General features: G+C 54.7%; 1 protein-coding gene and 1 long non-coding RNA gene across 3 annotated transcripts in view; one reads left to right on the top strand and one right to left on the bottom strand.

The window, feature by feature from the left end:
• Positions 1-910: 910 nt before the first annotated feature.
• The window catches only part of Slc1a7 (solute carrier family 1 member 7), a 34,432-nt gene continuing 17,891 nt past the window's right edge, over positions 911-17,451 (bottom strand). Inside the window, exons 3-11 of one of the 2 annotated variants that reach the window (XM_003460956.3) lie at positions 16,028-16,243; positions 9,118-9,160; positions 7,771-7,993; positions 5,662-5,761; positions 4,819-5,052; positions 3,671-3,865; positions 3,065-3,199; positions 2,507-2,609; positions 911-1,939 (exon numbers count right to left, since the gene is read on the bottom strand). In XM_003460956.3, the coding sequence (XP_003461004.1) occupies positions 1,721-1,939; positions 2,507-2,609; positions 3,065-3,199; positions 3,671-3,865; positions 4,819-5,052; positions 5,662-5,761; positions 7,771-7,993; positions 9,118-9,160; positions 16,028-16,243 (1,468 nt within the window). In that variant the 3' untranslated portion in view covers positions 911-1,720. Of the gene's footprint in view, positions 2,010-2,506; positions 2,610-3,064; positions 3,200-3,670; positions 3,866-4,818; positions 5,053-5,661; positions 5,762-7,770; positions 7,994-9,117; positions 9,161-16,027; positions 16,244-17,451 lie in introns of both variants that reach the window. The other variant, XM_063235203.1, reaches the window with a different exon arrangement.
• LOC134472824 (uncharacterized) lies at positions 13,341-17,124 on the top strand. Its single transcript, XR_010042801.1, has 2 exons — positions 13,341-13,670; positions 14,914-17,124. It is a non-coding gene; the product is annotated as an uncharacterized LOC134472824 (long non-coding RNA).

Here is a 17,451-nt window from a genome sequence, read left to right on the forward strand (position 1 = left end):
GGCCTTCCCAGAGGAGATGACAGACATGCCCAGTGTGCTCCCTCTGGGCCAGAGCTGGGCCTGGGCGAGGAAGCTGCAGGAGGTGGTACACAGTTCTAGGCGAAGAGACCTTTGCTGGACAGAGCTGCCTCACAATGCCCAGGAAGTGGTGACCTTCCTGCTGCTGGAGGAGTGTAAGCATACAGCTGTGAAGGCTGCTAAAGAACAGATTCATGCCTTGTAGTGGGGCTAACTCCGCTGCTTAAAAGCTGTTAGACCCAGGGAAGGGGCCAAAAGCCCATCCACACGAAGGTGGAAGTGACCGGCAGCCTGACATCTGGCCTCTCTTCGGTGGTGAGGCCTCTCAAATGGAAAGAAGTCTTGTGGTGGCCAGATAAGCCCCACCCCTGAAGTGACTGGACAACGTGGGGCCCAGGCCCTTCCTGGACTGGCACTCTGTCACACTAAGAGGCTGATGGATGTAGATCAGGAGCTAGGGTGGAAGCAGGTGCCTTCCTGACTCTCAGGGGGACCTCAGGAGGCTTGTCTCTCTGATGTCATATCTTCGTGAGTGTCATGGTGTATGACCCTCCTATGCCCTGGCCTCCTGCAGGCACCTAGGGCTAGGGGAGTCGGGGAGACACTGATGTCATGGATGTGTCCCTTCTATAAGGTGAAGCACTCACCAAAGGAGTAAGACTGGGAGATGTGTTCCCCTTGTGGTCCCCCTGCAGAGCACAGCCCTGGCCAGGGACACAGTGATCTGGCCAGGTAGCTGTCCCTGAATAAGGCCCTTGGACAACCAATCAGCACTCTGTCTTCTGTATGCAACAGCACAGATAGGGCTGTCTTCACTATGGCTGCCAGGACAAACTCTTCAGCATGCTGGCAGCCTCCATGGCCCAGAGTGTGGGCTCTCAGCAGATGAGACTTGGAAAACAAAAGATCTTTATTTAGTTGTCACAGAATTTTCAAACACAGAAAGGGATGGAAATTGTGACTCCACTTTGTCACATGGGCCTTTGGGGAGTTCCGACCCCAGCATGCCATCAGGACCTGCCTACCTATCCATAGGAAGCTGGCCTGGATATCCTCACCAGGCCCTTCTACGATCCCTGGAAAAGATGTCCATCCTTGCATCGGACAAGCTGTGTGAGACCTGCTAGTGGGCAGGGATGGGGCAGGCCATGGCACATGGAAGGCAGCAAGGAGGTCTCAGTCCAGGACAGGACCAGCCTTATGGACAGCTGTTTATCTGAGGCCTAATGCTATGGGGTGGGGTGGAGGCTGGCCAAGCCTGGACATGGCTGGGGCAGAAACCAGGATGCTGATACTATGTCCTCATAAATTAGAAGCAGTGGTGGCTACGGAGCCACTCTGCATCTGTCCCTGTGAGCCACTCTGTCCTACAGGAAGGAGTAGCCAGGGCTCATCCTAGCCCTGACATTGCTTGCTCAAGATTGTGGGCAAGTGCTCAAATCTGTGACCCAGAAAATGGGGACAACAGCCCCTACACCTGACTCCCACATAGGCTTGCAGGATAGCAACTCACAGCCAGGGTTTGGGCTCGGCAGGCCATCACTCTCCAGCTGGGGCTCCTGCATGCACCCTCTCCTCCCTAAAACCCTATTTCCCATCTCTGAGGCTAATTCCAGCCTCTCAGGGAGAGCAGAATGCAAGAGCCTGGTGCCTGCCAGCTCCTCAGCTGCATGGGCTGTGGGTCCAGCTCCTGCCCACGGGCTCAGACGTTGGTCTCCAGCTCACTGATCTCAATGGTGCAGTGGTCCAGGCTGGCCATGGCCAGGTCCTCATCCTGCTCTACCTGCACAGGGATGTGGTGGGGGCAGGCGGGACCAAGGGTCAGCTCTGAGGCCTCGGCCACACTCTTCACACAGCCATTCTGTTGGGTCGCCACGATCTCCTGAAGGCTCACCGGTTTGGTCTCACAGGGTGGCAGCTTCTGGAGAAGGGATGTGAGATTTGATAGCAGCAGGAGGGATTGAAGGTGATTGGAGCAAGTGAGCTTGGGGCTGGGAACCAAAAAAAGAGATTTTCCTACAGAAAATCTAGGTGACCCTGCAGGTCATAGGCCTCTTTGACACTGACTCCCCAAGCTGTCCTGGAGCCAACTGGACCTGTCTCAGTAGAAAAGGGGCCTGACCCACAGGTTATACCCGGGAATTGGTGGTTGTCCTGCCCAGGTCTCCACTTCTTCCCCATGAAGTAGGGGTGGCCTACACATGGCTACAGAGGAACCTGTGGAGACCCTCCAGCCCTATCCAACCGCCCAGACATGTAACAGCAGGACGGGGCCATCTTACACTAGGGGCTGAATCCCCCAGGGCAAGGGACTTTACAGTAGTTGCTACTACTTCTCCTGTCTGGATCAGAGCTGGTCCAGAGGAATTCCTCACCCTTTTAGGACCCCAAGGCCCAGAGGGATAGAGGGGTTGGCTGAATACTGCCCAGCGGTGGGTGAGAAGTCTGCACCCTTATGGTGGTCCCTGAGGGGGAGCCCTGTTCTTACCTCAGAGCCAGTGTCTCTAGCAAAGTCCTTTCGGCAAATGTGGGCCATGATCCCTGCAGCTAGCGCGTCACCCAGCACATTAATCATGGTGCGGAAACGGTCTCTGGCAAGCCAAGGTAGGCAGTAAATACAGGGAAAAATGCAGCTGGTAGAAACCATCCCCTGTCCTGGACCCAACTGGACCTGTCTCAGTAGAAGAGGGGCCTGACCCAAGCTTATACCAGGCAGGATGCCCCAGGCTACCATGAGTGTTGTTGAAGCCGATGCAGGGCTGGCCCGGGTCAGCCACACAGGCCCCGTGCTTAGAAGGGCAGGCTTCATCTAATGCTCTGTGATCACTGTCTTTGAATTCTTTACAATTCTGTTTTCATTTTTCAATCTGGAACCCCCTGATCATGTGCCAGGCCTGTATAGATGAGGAAAGCAGCTGCTCTGTGCCAAATACAAACATGGTGGTATCCTGGGGCCCTCTCCTCAGGGGAGGTGGCTCAGTTCCTTACTCTGACGCCCCTGTCCTGGCCAAAGGATGGAGCTGGGGCAGGCATGGGGTGCACTCACAAAGCCCAGTCCACAGCGATGATAAGGTTGATGTCGTCAGTGGGCAGTCCCACCGAGGTGAGCACAATGACCATGGTGACAAGCCCGGCCTGGGGGATGCCTGCTGCCCCAATGCTGGCCGCAGTGGCTGTGATGCTGCATGGGGTGGAGTGGAAAGGGGAGGAATGGGGAGTCAGGAGGTAGTCGGGTACATGTTGGGACCATGCTGCAAGAAGGAGGCCATAAAACTAGGCTGAGAGGCTGGCAGATATGCCACATCAGGAAGTTCCTGGGAGAGCAAGACCCTGCATGTGGTCCTGGGGTCTCATGGGCCCCCATCACTTGCTTCTCGAGGCCTAAAGAAGTTCTGGAAACTGGTGTCTAAAACTGCTCCTCTGTTGGCTTCAGAGCTACGCAGAGATTCTGATCACCGACCAGTGCAGCTCAGCCCAGCCTTGCTTCCAGTGCTAGACTTAGAGCCAGGCTGGCCTTCGAAGCTTCCCTCAGCCTGGGTTCCACCTCAGCATTCCGCCCTCAGCCCCACTGCTGACCTGAGCATGGCTTGGTGTGGGTCCCTCACCCTCGTGGCCCCACGGACCCCTCCAGAAAGCGGGGCTCAGGGCACACCTGATGGTGATGATTTGGCCGAAGTCCAGCTCGTAGTTGTTGACCTGGGCAATGAAGATGGCGGCCACCGCTTCATAGAGTGCAGTGCCGTCCATGTTGATGGTGGCACCCACAGGCAGCACAAAGCGGGCAATGCGCCGGTCGATGTGGTTGTTTTCAAGCAGGCACTTGAAGGTGATGGGCAGTGTGGCTGAGCTATGGGCAGAGGGGCTGGTGTCTGCCCACCACCCTCCTCCAGGATGACCAGGGCCTCTGACAGAAAGCTGCCTGCCTAATACCCCTCTGCTAGGCCACCAGACTTAGAGTGCAGCCTCCACCCAGGGCCTGGCAAAGACCTAATCTGGGTGCCCTGGTTCCCTCATCCACACAAAACCCAGGTCACAGAGCTGATAGAGGGTCAAGCCACACCATGCTCAGACAGTGCCTGGCACTGAGTTCTGTGTGGACTTCCTCTGAGGCAGGGAGTATCTGGGCATTGGCCAGGGAAGTGGCCTGTGGGCATCTCACAGACTGCACACCTGAGGCTCTGGGAAGAGAGCACAGTGAGGGCTGGAGGGAAGAGCAAGGCCTTGGGGCCAGAACTGTGGACTCTGGTCTGGGCAGCTTCTGACTTTCTCCAAGTCTCATGGGGTTCTGTGGGGCTTAGACTCACTAAAGAAGATGGCCAGTCCCTGGGGTGCTCCGTACTCAGCTGAGATTTGGGAGCCCCAAGGCTGGGCCTAGGTTCTTTCAGCCTCCACAGCCTGCACTGCATTCCTAGGGGTAAAGGCTCAAATTATCCAGCCTGCGTCCGAGGACCCTGAGACCCGGGGAGGCTAAGTGACTCTTCATGGTCAGTGAGTGGGGCTCTCTGCCTAGCAACACAGCCAAGGTTGACATTCTCCAGGCTGCAGGTCCCAGGGGCAGAGCCCTACAGAGCTCTACATGGTACCACGCCAGGCTCAGCAGAAGCCCCACGGGGCAGTGGGAGGCAACAGCACAGACTCTGCCACCCCCTCTGCCCCTGCTGTGGGAAGCTGGCCGCTGTGCAGATGGCATGAGCTCTTGGGATGGCAGGTGGAGGGAAGTACTGAATCCCCAAGCTAGGTCTTGTTCCTAGAGCACCGTTCTGCCCGCTCTGCCCCATCCCTGTCGTCACCCTGGCCTACCTGGAGGAGGTGGCCAGCGCAATGAGTAGGGCCTGGAGGACACCGCGGATGAAGACAATGGGGTTCTTCCTGGTGATGAAGAAGTAGAGCAGGGGCAGGATGAAGAGGCCATGGACCACAAGTCCACACACCACGGTGATGGCGTAGAAGCCCAGCTTCTTTCCAACTGCCTTGGGGTCGTCCATCTCCAGGATCTTGCCGGCGATGAGGAACACGATGCCGAAGGGAAAGTACCTGGGGTGACGGGACAGCCTCGCCTCGGTGCTAGGCAGAGCCAGGTTTGCAGCCTCGGTGCCACAATCTGGGCCTCGGGGCTCATGCGAGGCTGGGACAAGGCTGTGTAAGCAAGGTATCCTGCAGGTAGCATTGTAGGTGCCCTTGCCTCAAGCACCCTGCCTGGACAACCTCTGGCCTGCCTGCCTACTCTGTCCCTTCCCTCGGGCAACCCCATTCCAGCCATGCCACACCTCTTGAGTGGCCCTGGAAGCCCTAGAGGATTCCTAAGATATAAACCAGGAGTTTAGTGGCAGCTGATTTTCCCTTCCACTGTGTTCCTTCTTCAAAATTTGAACTGGAGTCCATAGTATGGGGAAACTGAGGCCAAGAGGCAGTCAAACCAGGCCGAGCTGTCCTTCACAACAGGCTGCGAGGGGCAGAACCAGGTTGGGGGAACCAGGCCTGGTCAGGGCTGGGAATCCAAGCAAACACAGGTAGCTCTGGAGGCCCCAGCCCCTGGCTGAGTCTCTCTGGACACAGAGGATGGGACAGCTCTCAGTGTCTCTCCAAGGACCCGCAACCAGAGGGGTGGATGGGGCGAAAGGGGACCCATCCCGAGAGGCTTACCACACGGCCACTGCCACGATCTTCATGACGGACTCATTGAGACACTGGCAGAAGCTGACCAGGGGGGCCCCACTGTCACCCATGCGGCCCAGCATGATGCCTGTGGGGACAGACAGCACGTTCCAGGGGCCCCTCTCCAGACGCAGGCACAGGTACATTGAGGGCAAAGCAGACAGACCTGCACCCAGGTGCAAGCCATAGCCCTTACTGACCACCCAGAACCTGCAATGGGCCGCACTCCCCACACTCTGCTCTCCTCAGACCAGGATGGGCAGGGCTGTCACCTCTGTCGAACTCATTCTCCACACGACAGATGGCGTCCCCTCAAGGAGAAATGCCCCTGCTGACCACCCCACCACATTCCCACGCACTGGCCCGTAACCAAGCTCCCCGCAGCTCTGGTCCCTCCTACCTGAGCCCACCATCCTCCTGGTGCTCCTGCCTGCCCCTCCTTTCCTCACTGGCCTTCCTCAGGTGTTCAAGACCCATTGAGCTCTTCACTGCCCAGGGCCTTTGCCCATGCACTTCCCAAGGCCCTAAGCTGGCTGCCCATTCTCCACGTGGCTTGGAACTCTCCCTCCCACCTAACCAACTCCGTTGTCCCCTACCCCACCCTTTGCTGCCTCCGTTCTATCATCCATGACCCCTGGCACCTGTTTTCTCCTGCCTGTCTGCTTTTTCTGATTCCTCTGACACCTTCGCTCTGCAGGGCAAGAGCTACAGCTCCTGAGATGGCACATGGTAAATGTGCTGCAAAGGCCACTGAGTGAAGTGTCTTGGAGCTGTCCTTGCAGCCTGTTGTCCCTTGGTTTTCTGGGTGCCCAGACACTCACACCGTAGTTGGGAAGTGCATGTGTGCAGCTGCCTCATGGGCCAGCTCCAAGCGAGTGTGTGCTGCTGGGCCCTTCTCAAATGGGCAGCTGTGTGGCTCTTTTCTTCTGGTGAGGCCAAGATGGGCCTCAGCACACTCGGGGATGACTGTTTTAGCCAGTAGGGTTAGGCAGGTGGGAGCTGGAACCCTGGCATACAGGACTCATGGAGCAGCTGGCCCTGGAGATGGGGCAATGAGGAGCCTGTCAGGACAGGCAGGAGAGGCTGGGGCTGAAGGTGACACTGGGCCTCGCCCTGCCCATCTAACCATCACAGCCTGGCTGATGTGGATTCAGGCTCCCCCTGCTTGAGCTATTCCTGCCCTTTTCAGCCTCCATGCTGACTGGGAGTCAGTGTCTCCAGGACTCGGGGTGTGGCAGTGTCTCCCAGCCCCTCAGTTCAGGCCAACAGGACCCAAGACCAGCCACAGCTCAGCATCAGGGAGGAGCCTGGAAAAGAGGCTGGGCTGAGGGACCAAAGAAAGCTCTGTTCAGGGCAGCCATGGAGACTGATATTGGCACCGGCAGACACGGCCCAGCGGAAGTGAGCACACGGGCCCAAGCACACATCGGTGTGGACACATACCAGCATGGTACACATACTGACACACGGTCAGTTTCATCTGCTCTCTAAACCCTAAATGACTGGAGTCTCTGCGAGGACATGCCCTTTTTCTATCTTCTATCCCTCAGAAAGGCTGTGGGTGTCGAGAGGAAGGTTGTCCTAGCCTGGGGACTTGCTGTCAAGGGTTCAGTCCCCTCTGCAGGCCTGGCACTTTGGCAAGATGACCAGATCTGTTACTCAAGGCTATCCATCCATTCATGCATCTGTGCACCCATCTGTCCAGCAGCTTCCATGGAGCACCACCCTCTCCAGCCAACTGCAGTGGGTGGGGAATGTCTCCACCCACCAGAAGCCAACGCAGCTGCTGTGCACACAACCTGCAGCCAGTGGCACAGGGGCATAATGCAGTGGGGCCCAGGGTTTAGTCAGGCAGAAGGTGCAGAGAATGTGGAGCGTGGGGCTCTGATCAGTCTGGGGATCAGGATGCTCTCCCGAGGACCAGTGCCTGTAGGGAGGCCCCTGGAGATGAGAAACGGGACAAGGGAGAAGGGGCAATTGCCTCCACGCTGAGGTAGTAGAGGGCCCTCCTGGAAGCTGGGAGGTCACTCAGATAACTGGAGGGTGGGTACCAGAAGGGAACAGAGTGAGGACACTGCAGGGGCAGGCAGAACGCACCCATGGTGGCAGAGAAGATGACAATGCCCAGCACGTTCATGCCATCACTGGTGCCAGGTTCCGACTTGTAGACGATCTCAGGCGGTGGGGTCAGGTCCAGCGCAAAGTTCTGCACACGAGAGCCATTCTCTTCCTGGACCCCGTAGATGAGGATCCGCCGAGGAGGGGCCTCCTCCAGGGCTGCCTTGGGGTTCTTGACAACTGGGGTGGTCTTGGTGCGGTACTGGCGGGCGACAACCCACAACTCAGTATTAGTATCAGCAACAGCAATAACACCTGTGGCACTCCTGTTTAGAGATAGGCAAGGCAGGGATCAGTATTTTACCCAAAAGTGATCCTCTCAACCTCAGCCACCTCCTTTGTGTCCCCAGCCCAGCCCAGGCCCAGCCCAGGGAAAGGGCTCAGGAAACACTCGCTGGCTTGCATTAACAAAATTGCTGCCATTAGAAGGAGAAAGGCGACTGCAAACACTGAGGAGCGCAGACAGACAGGCACGAGGTGTCTGACACTGCCTGTGAAAAGCAGGAGCTAGAGTCCAACCTCGAGGACCACACAGCAGGAAAGGAGGTGTAGAGTCAGCCTGGCCACAGGCCGCTCCACCGTCACCGACTTCTGGACTTCCAGGAATGTTTAACAACTGCAGGGAACACTTCAAATACGGTGGAAGTGAAAGGAGCAGGATACAGATGAAGTACGTATCCTTCATCTGTAAGGATCCTAAGATCCTTACAGTAAAGATCTTACTAGGATCCTAGTAAGGATCCTAAGATCCTAAAGTACGATCTTTATTTTCAAAATATGTTTATGAAGAAAAAAGACATTAAATGCATAATATCTACTACCACTGTTTCGAGGTCCTGGAATTAGAGATGATTGTTATTTTTCAATTTATGTATTTCAATATTTTCCCCTATGATTATTTTTTTAAAAAGGAGACAAGACAGTCCCTGCAGGCAGGCTGGCCTGGGTTTATTGACTGGCTGGTCAGTTACTAGTAGTGTAACCCTTGAGCACATCATCAGTCTTCTGGGCCTGTCTCCTCACCGAGGAAATGGGGATAATCCTACCTTGGCACATCATTACCAGGCAGTGAGTGTGTGAGCACCAGCATGGCACCCACAGCCAGGCAGGCCCTCAATAAAGACTTCCCTCCGCCCCCATATCATTTTTTCATGAAAGCCTGGAATCCAGGGAAGATCTGTGGCCTTAGGAGGCTCTGATCTAGGTCCCTTCCCTCTCGTGTCCTGCCTCTAGGAGACAAGTCATTTCCTTCCTGGTCCAGGTTGGCCCTGCCTCCCAGGGCTCCCGCCTGTGCCCTCCTCATCCAGCGCCCAGAGACCTGCTTACCTGTTTGAATGTGGCTTCCACCAGATTGGCTGGGAACATGTTCCTAGAAAGGAAGTCAGCACTTGAAGAATTCCAGAGTGAGGCCAGGGCCCCTGGGGTCATCTGAACACCTCTCTTGGAGTTGAGACTTTTATGAGCCGGCTCCTCCCTCAGCATGCTCACCCACTCCATCCTGCTGGTCCCACCCAGAACAGAATCTCATATCCTAAGACATACATCAAAATTGCATTACCAATCAATGAGGAACTGAAGGATTTATCATGTGACTGACCAACTGTTTGGGAAGATAAATACTAGCTCTTATTTAATACCTCAGACCAAAATAAATTCCAGATGATTTTAAGAAATAACTTTTTAAAAAATTAATCCATGAAAGCTAGAAGAAATATAGGCTAACTTTTTTTTATCATTTCTCAGAATATAGAAGGACTTTCTAAGGATAAAATAGGCAAAAAAAATTAATTGATTTTAATACAATGAATCCAATACAATGAAATATGAAATTTGTAAGTGCAATATATCAACCTCTATTAGATCTTGGGACAGAGAGAAGGGACATAAGTGGGAAAATCTGGTGAAATCCAAATGAAGTCTATAAATTAGCAGGTTTGTACCAAGTTAATCTGTTAGCTTTGACAAAAGTACTATAGTTATGTAAGACACAACATCTGGAGAAAGCCAGGTAAGGACATATGGAATCTCTTTGCAATTTTCTGTAAACTTAAAATTATGTGAAAATAAAAAAATAAAAAAAGGAGGAGGAGTTCTCTAGGGTGGATTATAATACAAACGAAGTTATAAGCAAATGACAAACTAGAAGACTAAATGGCCAGGTGGTACTGACCTATGTCTATAACGGGCTCTTACACATCTTGTCCTGGTTTCCATGGCTATCGTATGCCTCCTCTCACCAGAGTATCTGCTGCCTGGAGGGCAGGGACTTCTGTTTTGTGTCCTACTGTGTCCCCAGTGCCTGGAAGAGGGCCTGGCATGCAGCAGGCACACAGAAAATGCCAACGAACCATACAGGACCATAGGAACAGTACAGCTCCAGTAGGAAAATGGGCAGAAGATGCCTTCAGACAATCCACTGCCCAAAGGGAAGCAAAGGGCCCAAAGGGCATTTAAAATGATGTGTCAATCCATTCCACCTGTGAGACAGCAGAGGCGCTGGGGCAGTCTGGGGAGATGGGTGCCTCTTGTTATCATCCAAGTAGCTGCCCCTACCATCAGGCATAATCAAACCAAAAACACCAGCACAGAATGAAACCAATTAAAACTAAACAAGGAAAGCGATACAAGACTTCAAGTTTAAAAAATAGCCTGACAGAAGTGAAGAATTATTGCATGGGAAATGCCACAGTAATAATTGGCGTCCCTGTATGCTAAAATCAGTGAGCAGAAGTTTCTAGTTGCAACTTTAGAGCAATTTCATGCGGCGTCTTAAAAAGCATTTCTATGCTTGTCCTTATAATCCCCTCCTAGGAACTGATCTGAAATCAGAGACGCGAACAAGATTCTTGTTCTCTGCTCGCGCTTGCTGGAACGAGCCCGCACCCTGGCTGGCTGGCTTCCCCCTCGTGCTTGTCCTTGGCCAGCCTCACTTCTTCCGAGACGCAGCTCCCACGGGCCGGGGCGGTGCACGTGGACATGAGTGTGCATTATTTCTTATGCCGACTTCCCAGCACCTGTGGCTGGAAGCAGAAACTAGTTTTTTTGGATTCTGCAGCTAAGAGTATGCAGCCAGCAGGAGGAAGCAAACTAAGAGGCGCCCCTGCGGCACCAGGCTGGGCAGGCCTAGGTTCCTTTGCCGGGAATGGCAGTTACAAAGTGGAGCAGCAGAAGCCAGAGCCTCAGATACCAAGGAGACCTGAAGCCCGGAGCCGGCATTAGTGCCAGGGGCCTGCAGGCCCACCTGCCCGGGCATCGCCTACACCTGCAGGATGCCCAGGCAGCACTGACTGACCCTTAAATACTTAGCAAATATCTTCAGATACCAAGGAGACCTGAAGCCCGGAGCCGGCATTAGTGCCAGGGGCCTGCAGGCCCACCTGCCCGGGGCATCGCCTACACCTGCAGGATGCCCAGGCAGCACTGACTGACCCTTAAATACTTAGCAAATATCTAGAAAATATCCCAGGCATGGCCCTAGGAGGTTCAAATAATGTACAAAGCTGTTTTCTAATGAAGCGTAAAGAGACATCTGCTTACAATTATTTGAAAGATCGTAAGACACCAAGTAGAACTTACACCTTTCCCACTCCTTTAACATTAGGATAACTTAAAGTGTGAGCTGTGGCAGGGACTGGTTGCCTACCTGAACCCCATCCTCTCCTCCCTTACTATGAGAAGCTCTGTTATGCTGTGGGGACCAACAGGACCCTCCCACCAAAGCCTGACTTCATTCTCTGTGGCCCCGAGATGCACATACAGGTCATCTAGCTCACCACTGGACTGCTGCCATTCCAGCCAGCACCTCTGGTACTTTCCTCCAGCATTTTTCTTTCTGTCTGGAGACGCAGATGTCAGAACTAAAGCCCAAACAACCTTCTTGGTGCCAACCATGTCAGAGCACAAGGGGGCCAGAGCGTGAGCTCCTGATGACCAGGACCTGCCCACTCAGGGTCCAATTATGTATAAGAAAACACATTTTTGCCTCTGCTAAGCCTCTGCTGTTCTATGTTTCCCTTAATTAGCAGTCCAAAGTGACTCCTGCCTGAGATATGTGCTCACACTCACTATCAGTGAACTTATTCTGTAGACTGACTTGAGAATGACACTCTTCTTACTAACTGGGAAAATGCACAACTTTTTTTTTTTGGCTTTTGAACACCTGTGGGAAACCTTCCTATTTGTCTCATGGCCCTGTGCTCCTGGCAGCAGCTATATCAAATACAGATAGAACTGTACCTGGAGGCATCACAGCCATGCCTAGGGAATACCCACACCTCTGTCAGGGCCTGCCTGGACACTTCTGGGAGCAGGCCAGGGCCACCTCTAGGTTTCCCTTCTGGTTTATTATTTATTTATAAGTTCTCTCTTCTGTGGTCCCAAACTCACCCTCAATCACATGTCACCAACCCGAGTCCCGAGGGGAGGATGGTTCCTTCTGCACTACAGCTCCTCAGAGCTCCATCCTGTCCCTGAGATGGTAATTGGTTGATTTTTTTGGCAGGGATACCTAGGATCAAACTCAGGACCTCATGCTTGCCAGGCAGGCATTCATGCCGCTGAGCTAAATCCCCAGCCCTGAGATGGTGATTGGGAGGACAGAGCCAGGACATTACTTAATCTTTGTGGTGTTTTAATAAGACTGGAAAAAATGAAGAAGAAGTAGAAGGAGGAGGAGGAAGAAGAGGAAGAGGAGGAAGAAGGGGCCAGCTCTGCCTGGCACCAGCTCTGTTGGGGTTTTTCCTGAGAGCTGCCCTGGGAGTGCCAGGAAGTTTTCTGAAGTCCCAGGTGGAGCGCCGGGGGCTTCCAGAGACACAGCCTGTTGTGTCTCTCTGGAATCATCCTAGAGGCTTAGACACACATCTTCCCACTCCTGAGGTGAGCTGGGGGACTTTCCCCCCTTATTCCTTTGGCTTTCTGGCTTGTCATTTGTCACATCTGCCCCTGTCTCCTCACTCCCATGTCCCCATTATCTGCATAGTCCTGCAGAGCAGCAGAGGAGTGGCTGTCCCATGTGCCCTTCTCGTCTGTCTGTCCTAGGAAGGTGGAGAGTCCTGATGCATGGACTTGGATTTGTTCATCCAGCCCCCAGAAGAGGGCCTTCACCAGAACAGGCACTTAATCGAGGTGGGCAGAGTGCGGTAGAGGGACCGAACTGCCTCCCAGAGAGCCCAGCCTCCAGCCACATCCTGTGCTCTGCTCTCTGCTTTCCGAGGGCAGCGTTTCTAACACCTAACCCTTCCCCGAATTCATAGACCACAAGGTTGGGCTCTGCCCTGTCACCCGGAATCTGTCTCCAAGTGTTCCGTTTGCGCCCTGCAGCCTCCTCCCTGGCTTTGTGCAGAACCACAGAGCTGGAAGGATCTTGAACATCACTGGACAACTGAGCCTCAGTGAGTGCTCCTGGCCTGGCTGGGCCACACAGTGACCAACGACTGGCAGAGCTGAGACAAGGCTACAGTTCTTCCAGGTTTTGGTCCCTGCCCCACGAAGCATGTGGTCCCTTCCCGCAGGCCCACTTTCTGCCCAAGAAATGGTGACAGTGGTTCCTAACCACCAGCATTGCAAAAGCCTCAAAGCAGAAGGATCAGTTTTCACCATGTGAGCAGCAGCTGAGAGCAGGAAGCGCTGTGGAACATCTGACTGTGACACGTGTGTCCACGCAGGGCCCCGGCATGGGGGAGGCAGGGCTTCCGGAGGACCTACTGCTCCTTCTACCCTGTGAAAAGGCTGTTTTAGATCACAGAATCCAAGAAATGGTGAATCATAGATACTGAATCCTAGAATTAACAGATCTTAGGAATGAGGCCTCTCGACGCTCCTTAGGCCTTGGCTTTGAGGACACCTGCCCGGCTGCTTCTCCTCCTGCCCCCTCTTACACTGTGAGTACCACACAGCCCTGGTGTGGCTATGGGCTGAGGCTCACCCTGACTGCTGTGCCCATTCCAGGTCCTCCCTGGGCTTTCAACCCCTGCTGCATGCATGGCCCTGTGTCCCACACCTGCTCTTTACCATGTGCTGTTCCAGGCTCCAGGGCAGGAGCAAAGATCAGACTTGGACAGGCCTGGGCCCCAGGGGCATATGACTACACATCCCAGTGGAGGTAGCAAGGAGAAACCATGGATACAACAGGGCCCGGTGGAAAGGAGAGCTATTTGGGAAAGCAAGGCAAAAAAAGGAGGTAATAAAAAGTGACAGAGTGAAGATGACCCTAGCAGAGACATAAATGAAGCTAGGAGAGGAGCCTGTTCCCCCCAGGAAGGGCCACCAGAGAGGCAGCAATGGCACCAAGGCAGGACCATGCCCGGTAGACCTGGGCAGAACAACAAGGCCAGCAGGACAGGAGGGAGACAGCTAAGGGGGAGGGCTCGGAGCTGAGGGCCTGAGGGTGCAGCAGTGGGGGGGAGGGGGGCTCGGAGCTGAGGGCCTGAGGGTGCAGCAGTGGGGGGGGGGCTCGAGGGGCCTGTGAGCCAGGGCACTGCACACCGGGCAGGTCCTGGTGGCAGCTATGCCAAGGACACTGCAGGATGTACAGGGCAGCCCAAGGGGACCCCAAGAGGCAGGTGGCAGCGGGTGTGGCAATAAGGGAGAAGGGCCACAACCTGGAACACCATTTGGAGAACTGGATGTGGGTTATGAGAGCCTCTGCATAGGTGGGCAGGATTCTGAAAAGGCAAATTTGCGGGGAAAAGCTGTTTGGCTTGGCCATGTTAACTCTGAGCTGCCTTCTGGTAAGCTGTGTGTGAGCTCAAGGCTCAGGTGAGAGGGCTCTGGGAGAACACCAGACCTGGGTGGGCCAGTGTTCGTAGGCATCCCTGGGGACCAAGGGTTGCCAGCACACAGACATAGCGGACCCTGTGTGGACCTCACGGGCTCTAGACCCCGAAGTGAGAACCGCGCAGTAGGCACAAGGTCGCACGCATCTTTGTGGTTCTTAGAACAGAACAGAAGCTGGAGATATTCCTGGGGAGGGTCGGCTGGCTGCACCGATGGCTGACATTACTGAACTCTCTTCACCTTGGAACACTGCGGTCACCTCCCAACTTGCTCTGGTCAAGATGTTAGTGGAACTTGCTTGAAAAGTTCTTGCATGTTTTCACTTCCTCTCTCGCTCTCTACCTTCAGGCAAGTGTTCTCCTGGAATCCTGTCACCACGGTAAATAAAACCAGGAGGATCCCCAGCTCCCAGCCTGGGCTTACTCTGAGTGGATGGGGAGTGGATCCCTAGCAAGGAGTCAGCAGCCTGAGGCCTGCTGCAGTGTGAAGACTCCAGACACCCCTGCTGGACCATTCTCACCAAAGCCATTCTAGCCCAGCTGTTCCTCAGCAAATCCACCAGTCTCCTACAGACCTTGAATGTGCACAGGCACCTCAGCAGATCTTCCAGCTAACTGTGGACTCCTGAGAGTCATTTAAGCCCTGAAGTGTTGGGTGGTTTGTTACACAGCAGTAACAGTAACTGACTGACACAGAGGGAAGAGTTTCTTTAGAGATAGACAGAAGATATGTGGTTGGCATCTATACTCATGGGGGAGGGAAAGGAATGCTTCTCCATAAGATGAAGCCAGGAGAATTACTTAGCTGTCTTAGCTTGTGTCCCCTACTGGATTGCAAGTAGGGGTTAGTGCAAGACTCATATCCAAAGGCCCTGGGAAAGGTCAACACTTCAGCAAGGCTGGGTCAGGCAGAAACCTGCAGCACTTGCCCAGGGAGGAGGACTTGGGTCCCTGGAACATGGGACTCAGCAGAGCTGATGTGGCTGAGACAATGGCATTGCAGAGCACTGTCCTGGGATTTAGGCAACCTGGACAGAGCCTGGCCACACTGCCCATTGGCTGGATAAGTCTGGAAACTTCACATCTTCTCCATGAGTCTCATTCCCCCATCTGTGAGAAGGGAGCCAATAGAGAAGTGGGGGGAACCTGTAATAACTGGCCTTTCCAGCTCACAGGCTGGGTGCCTAGAGCCACGCACTGGCCTGTTCGGGCAGTGGCACAGACCCTACCCTGCCAGGGGGTCCTGGCAGCCTGATGGGGCAGAGGAAGCCCACAGGGAGCAACAGTGCTGGGGTCATTGACTCCAGGGTGCTGGGGGTCATGGTCTCTGCACAGCCTCCACGCCCGTGCCTTATACCAGATCAATTGAGGGGAGCCTCAGCTCATCCCGCCCAGTCCTCTGGGGGTCATGCAGGGCACCTAGCTCAGCGTGTACTTCCCCCGGGGTATGGGTGGCAGGTTACCGGATGAGGTCCAGAAGGGCGTCGGCTGAGCTCATGACCGGCTTCCCACTCTGCTCTGTCATCTCCTTCTGGGCTGCACCCCCCGGGTGGATGATGGAGACCATGATGATGCCCACGACGACAGCCAGGAAAGTGGTCCACAAGTAGTAAGCCACAGTGAGGATGCCCAGGCGGCTGGAGGTCTTGGCATCCAGGGAGGCAAGACCGGACATCAGGCTGGGAGATTGAGATGGGTCAGAGGCTGTGGGACGCATGAGACCCAGGCTGGGTGCACAGACTGGTCCTCTCCAGGCCCTCCCAGCTGTGCCCAGCATCCACTCATTCCCCGAGGTCCCTCTCAGTTCTGGGCTCCTTCTGGCCTCTTGGCTCCCAGTGCCAGGGTCACCATCATAGTTCTAGCTCTGCTCTACCCTCCCAGGCACCCCTGTCTGGGAAGCAGCTTTCCTCATGCACCAGTCCAGGTGCAGCCCGCCTGTCAGCGGAGTCTTTGGACTATCTGCCTCTTTCCCAGAGTCAAGAGCCCATTCTGGAGTTCCCCGAACCTCTTCCAACACCACACCAGCCTGATTATCACTGCCTGCCCTCTGTCACTGGATTGAGAGCAGGTGACAGGAGGGGCAGGTCTGGCCTCTGGAGGATCCCCGGCTCCCAGCCTGGGCTTACTCTGAGTGGATCCCTAGCAAGGAGTCAGCGGCCTGAGGCTTGCTGTATCCCAGCCGGGTTCAGCCAACTGTCCACAACCCTGTCCTGCGGTCCCCATCTCCAAAACAGGGCCCTGAGAGGAGCTGCTCCCAGATCAGAGCCACCTGGCACCATCTTGGGTAAGTGCTGGGGTCCAGACTTGGCCCCCAGCTCCTCCTCACCTCTGACCACCCGGCCTAGGCTCTCTGTTACCCAGTGCAGGTCACCCCAGTGCTGCTGTGCCCAAGCCTTGCAGGGTACTCAGAGGGAGTGGGGGAGGGGCCAGGCAAGAGATTAAGGAAATGCCATGCTTTGTTTTGCTGCCAAAGGATTTTTTCCCAAAGCCCTTTCATTCTTTCTGATAAAGAAAGTGTTTGTCTGGTTTTAATCATGTAAACAAGAGCAGATAATCCTTCTCCATCAGCTGTCTTCTTAGCATCCCACCTCACCCAGTAGTGCCCAGTGCCAGCCTGCAGTCCTGGTGGGCACAGCTACTCCAGTCCCCTCCCAACGCAGCCCTGTCACACCCTGCCGCCCTCAAGGGCCAGCCTGCCCCTAAGACTCAGGCCGGCCCCTCCCTTTTCTGGCTCCCTCAGTCTCTGCCTGTTTCTGGGAAGCACCCCTTGAGTTCCTGTTTCTGGGAAGCACTTTCTGGCCAGACTGAGGTCTAGCTCCACGCTGGGTTCATGGAGCTGGCCTGGGCCTGGCCCAGAGCGTGGCTACATAGCAGGTTGCTGAGTGAG

This window comes from Cavia porcellus, unplaced genomic scaffold (genome assembly GCF_034190915.1).
Source record: "Cavia porcellus strain 051 isolate PalLab524CR breed Dunkin Hartley unplaced genomic scaffold, mCavPor4.1 scaffold_25, whole genome shotgun sequence".
Taxonomy (NCBI): domain Eukaryota; kingdom Metazoa; phylum Chordata; class Mammalia; order Rodentia; family Caviidae; genus Cavia; species Cavia porcellus.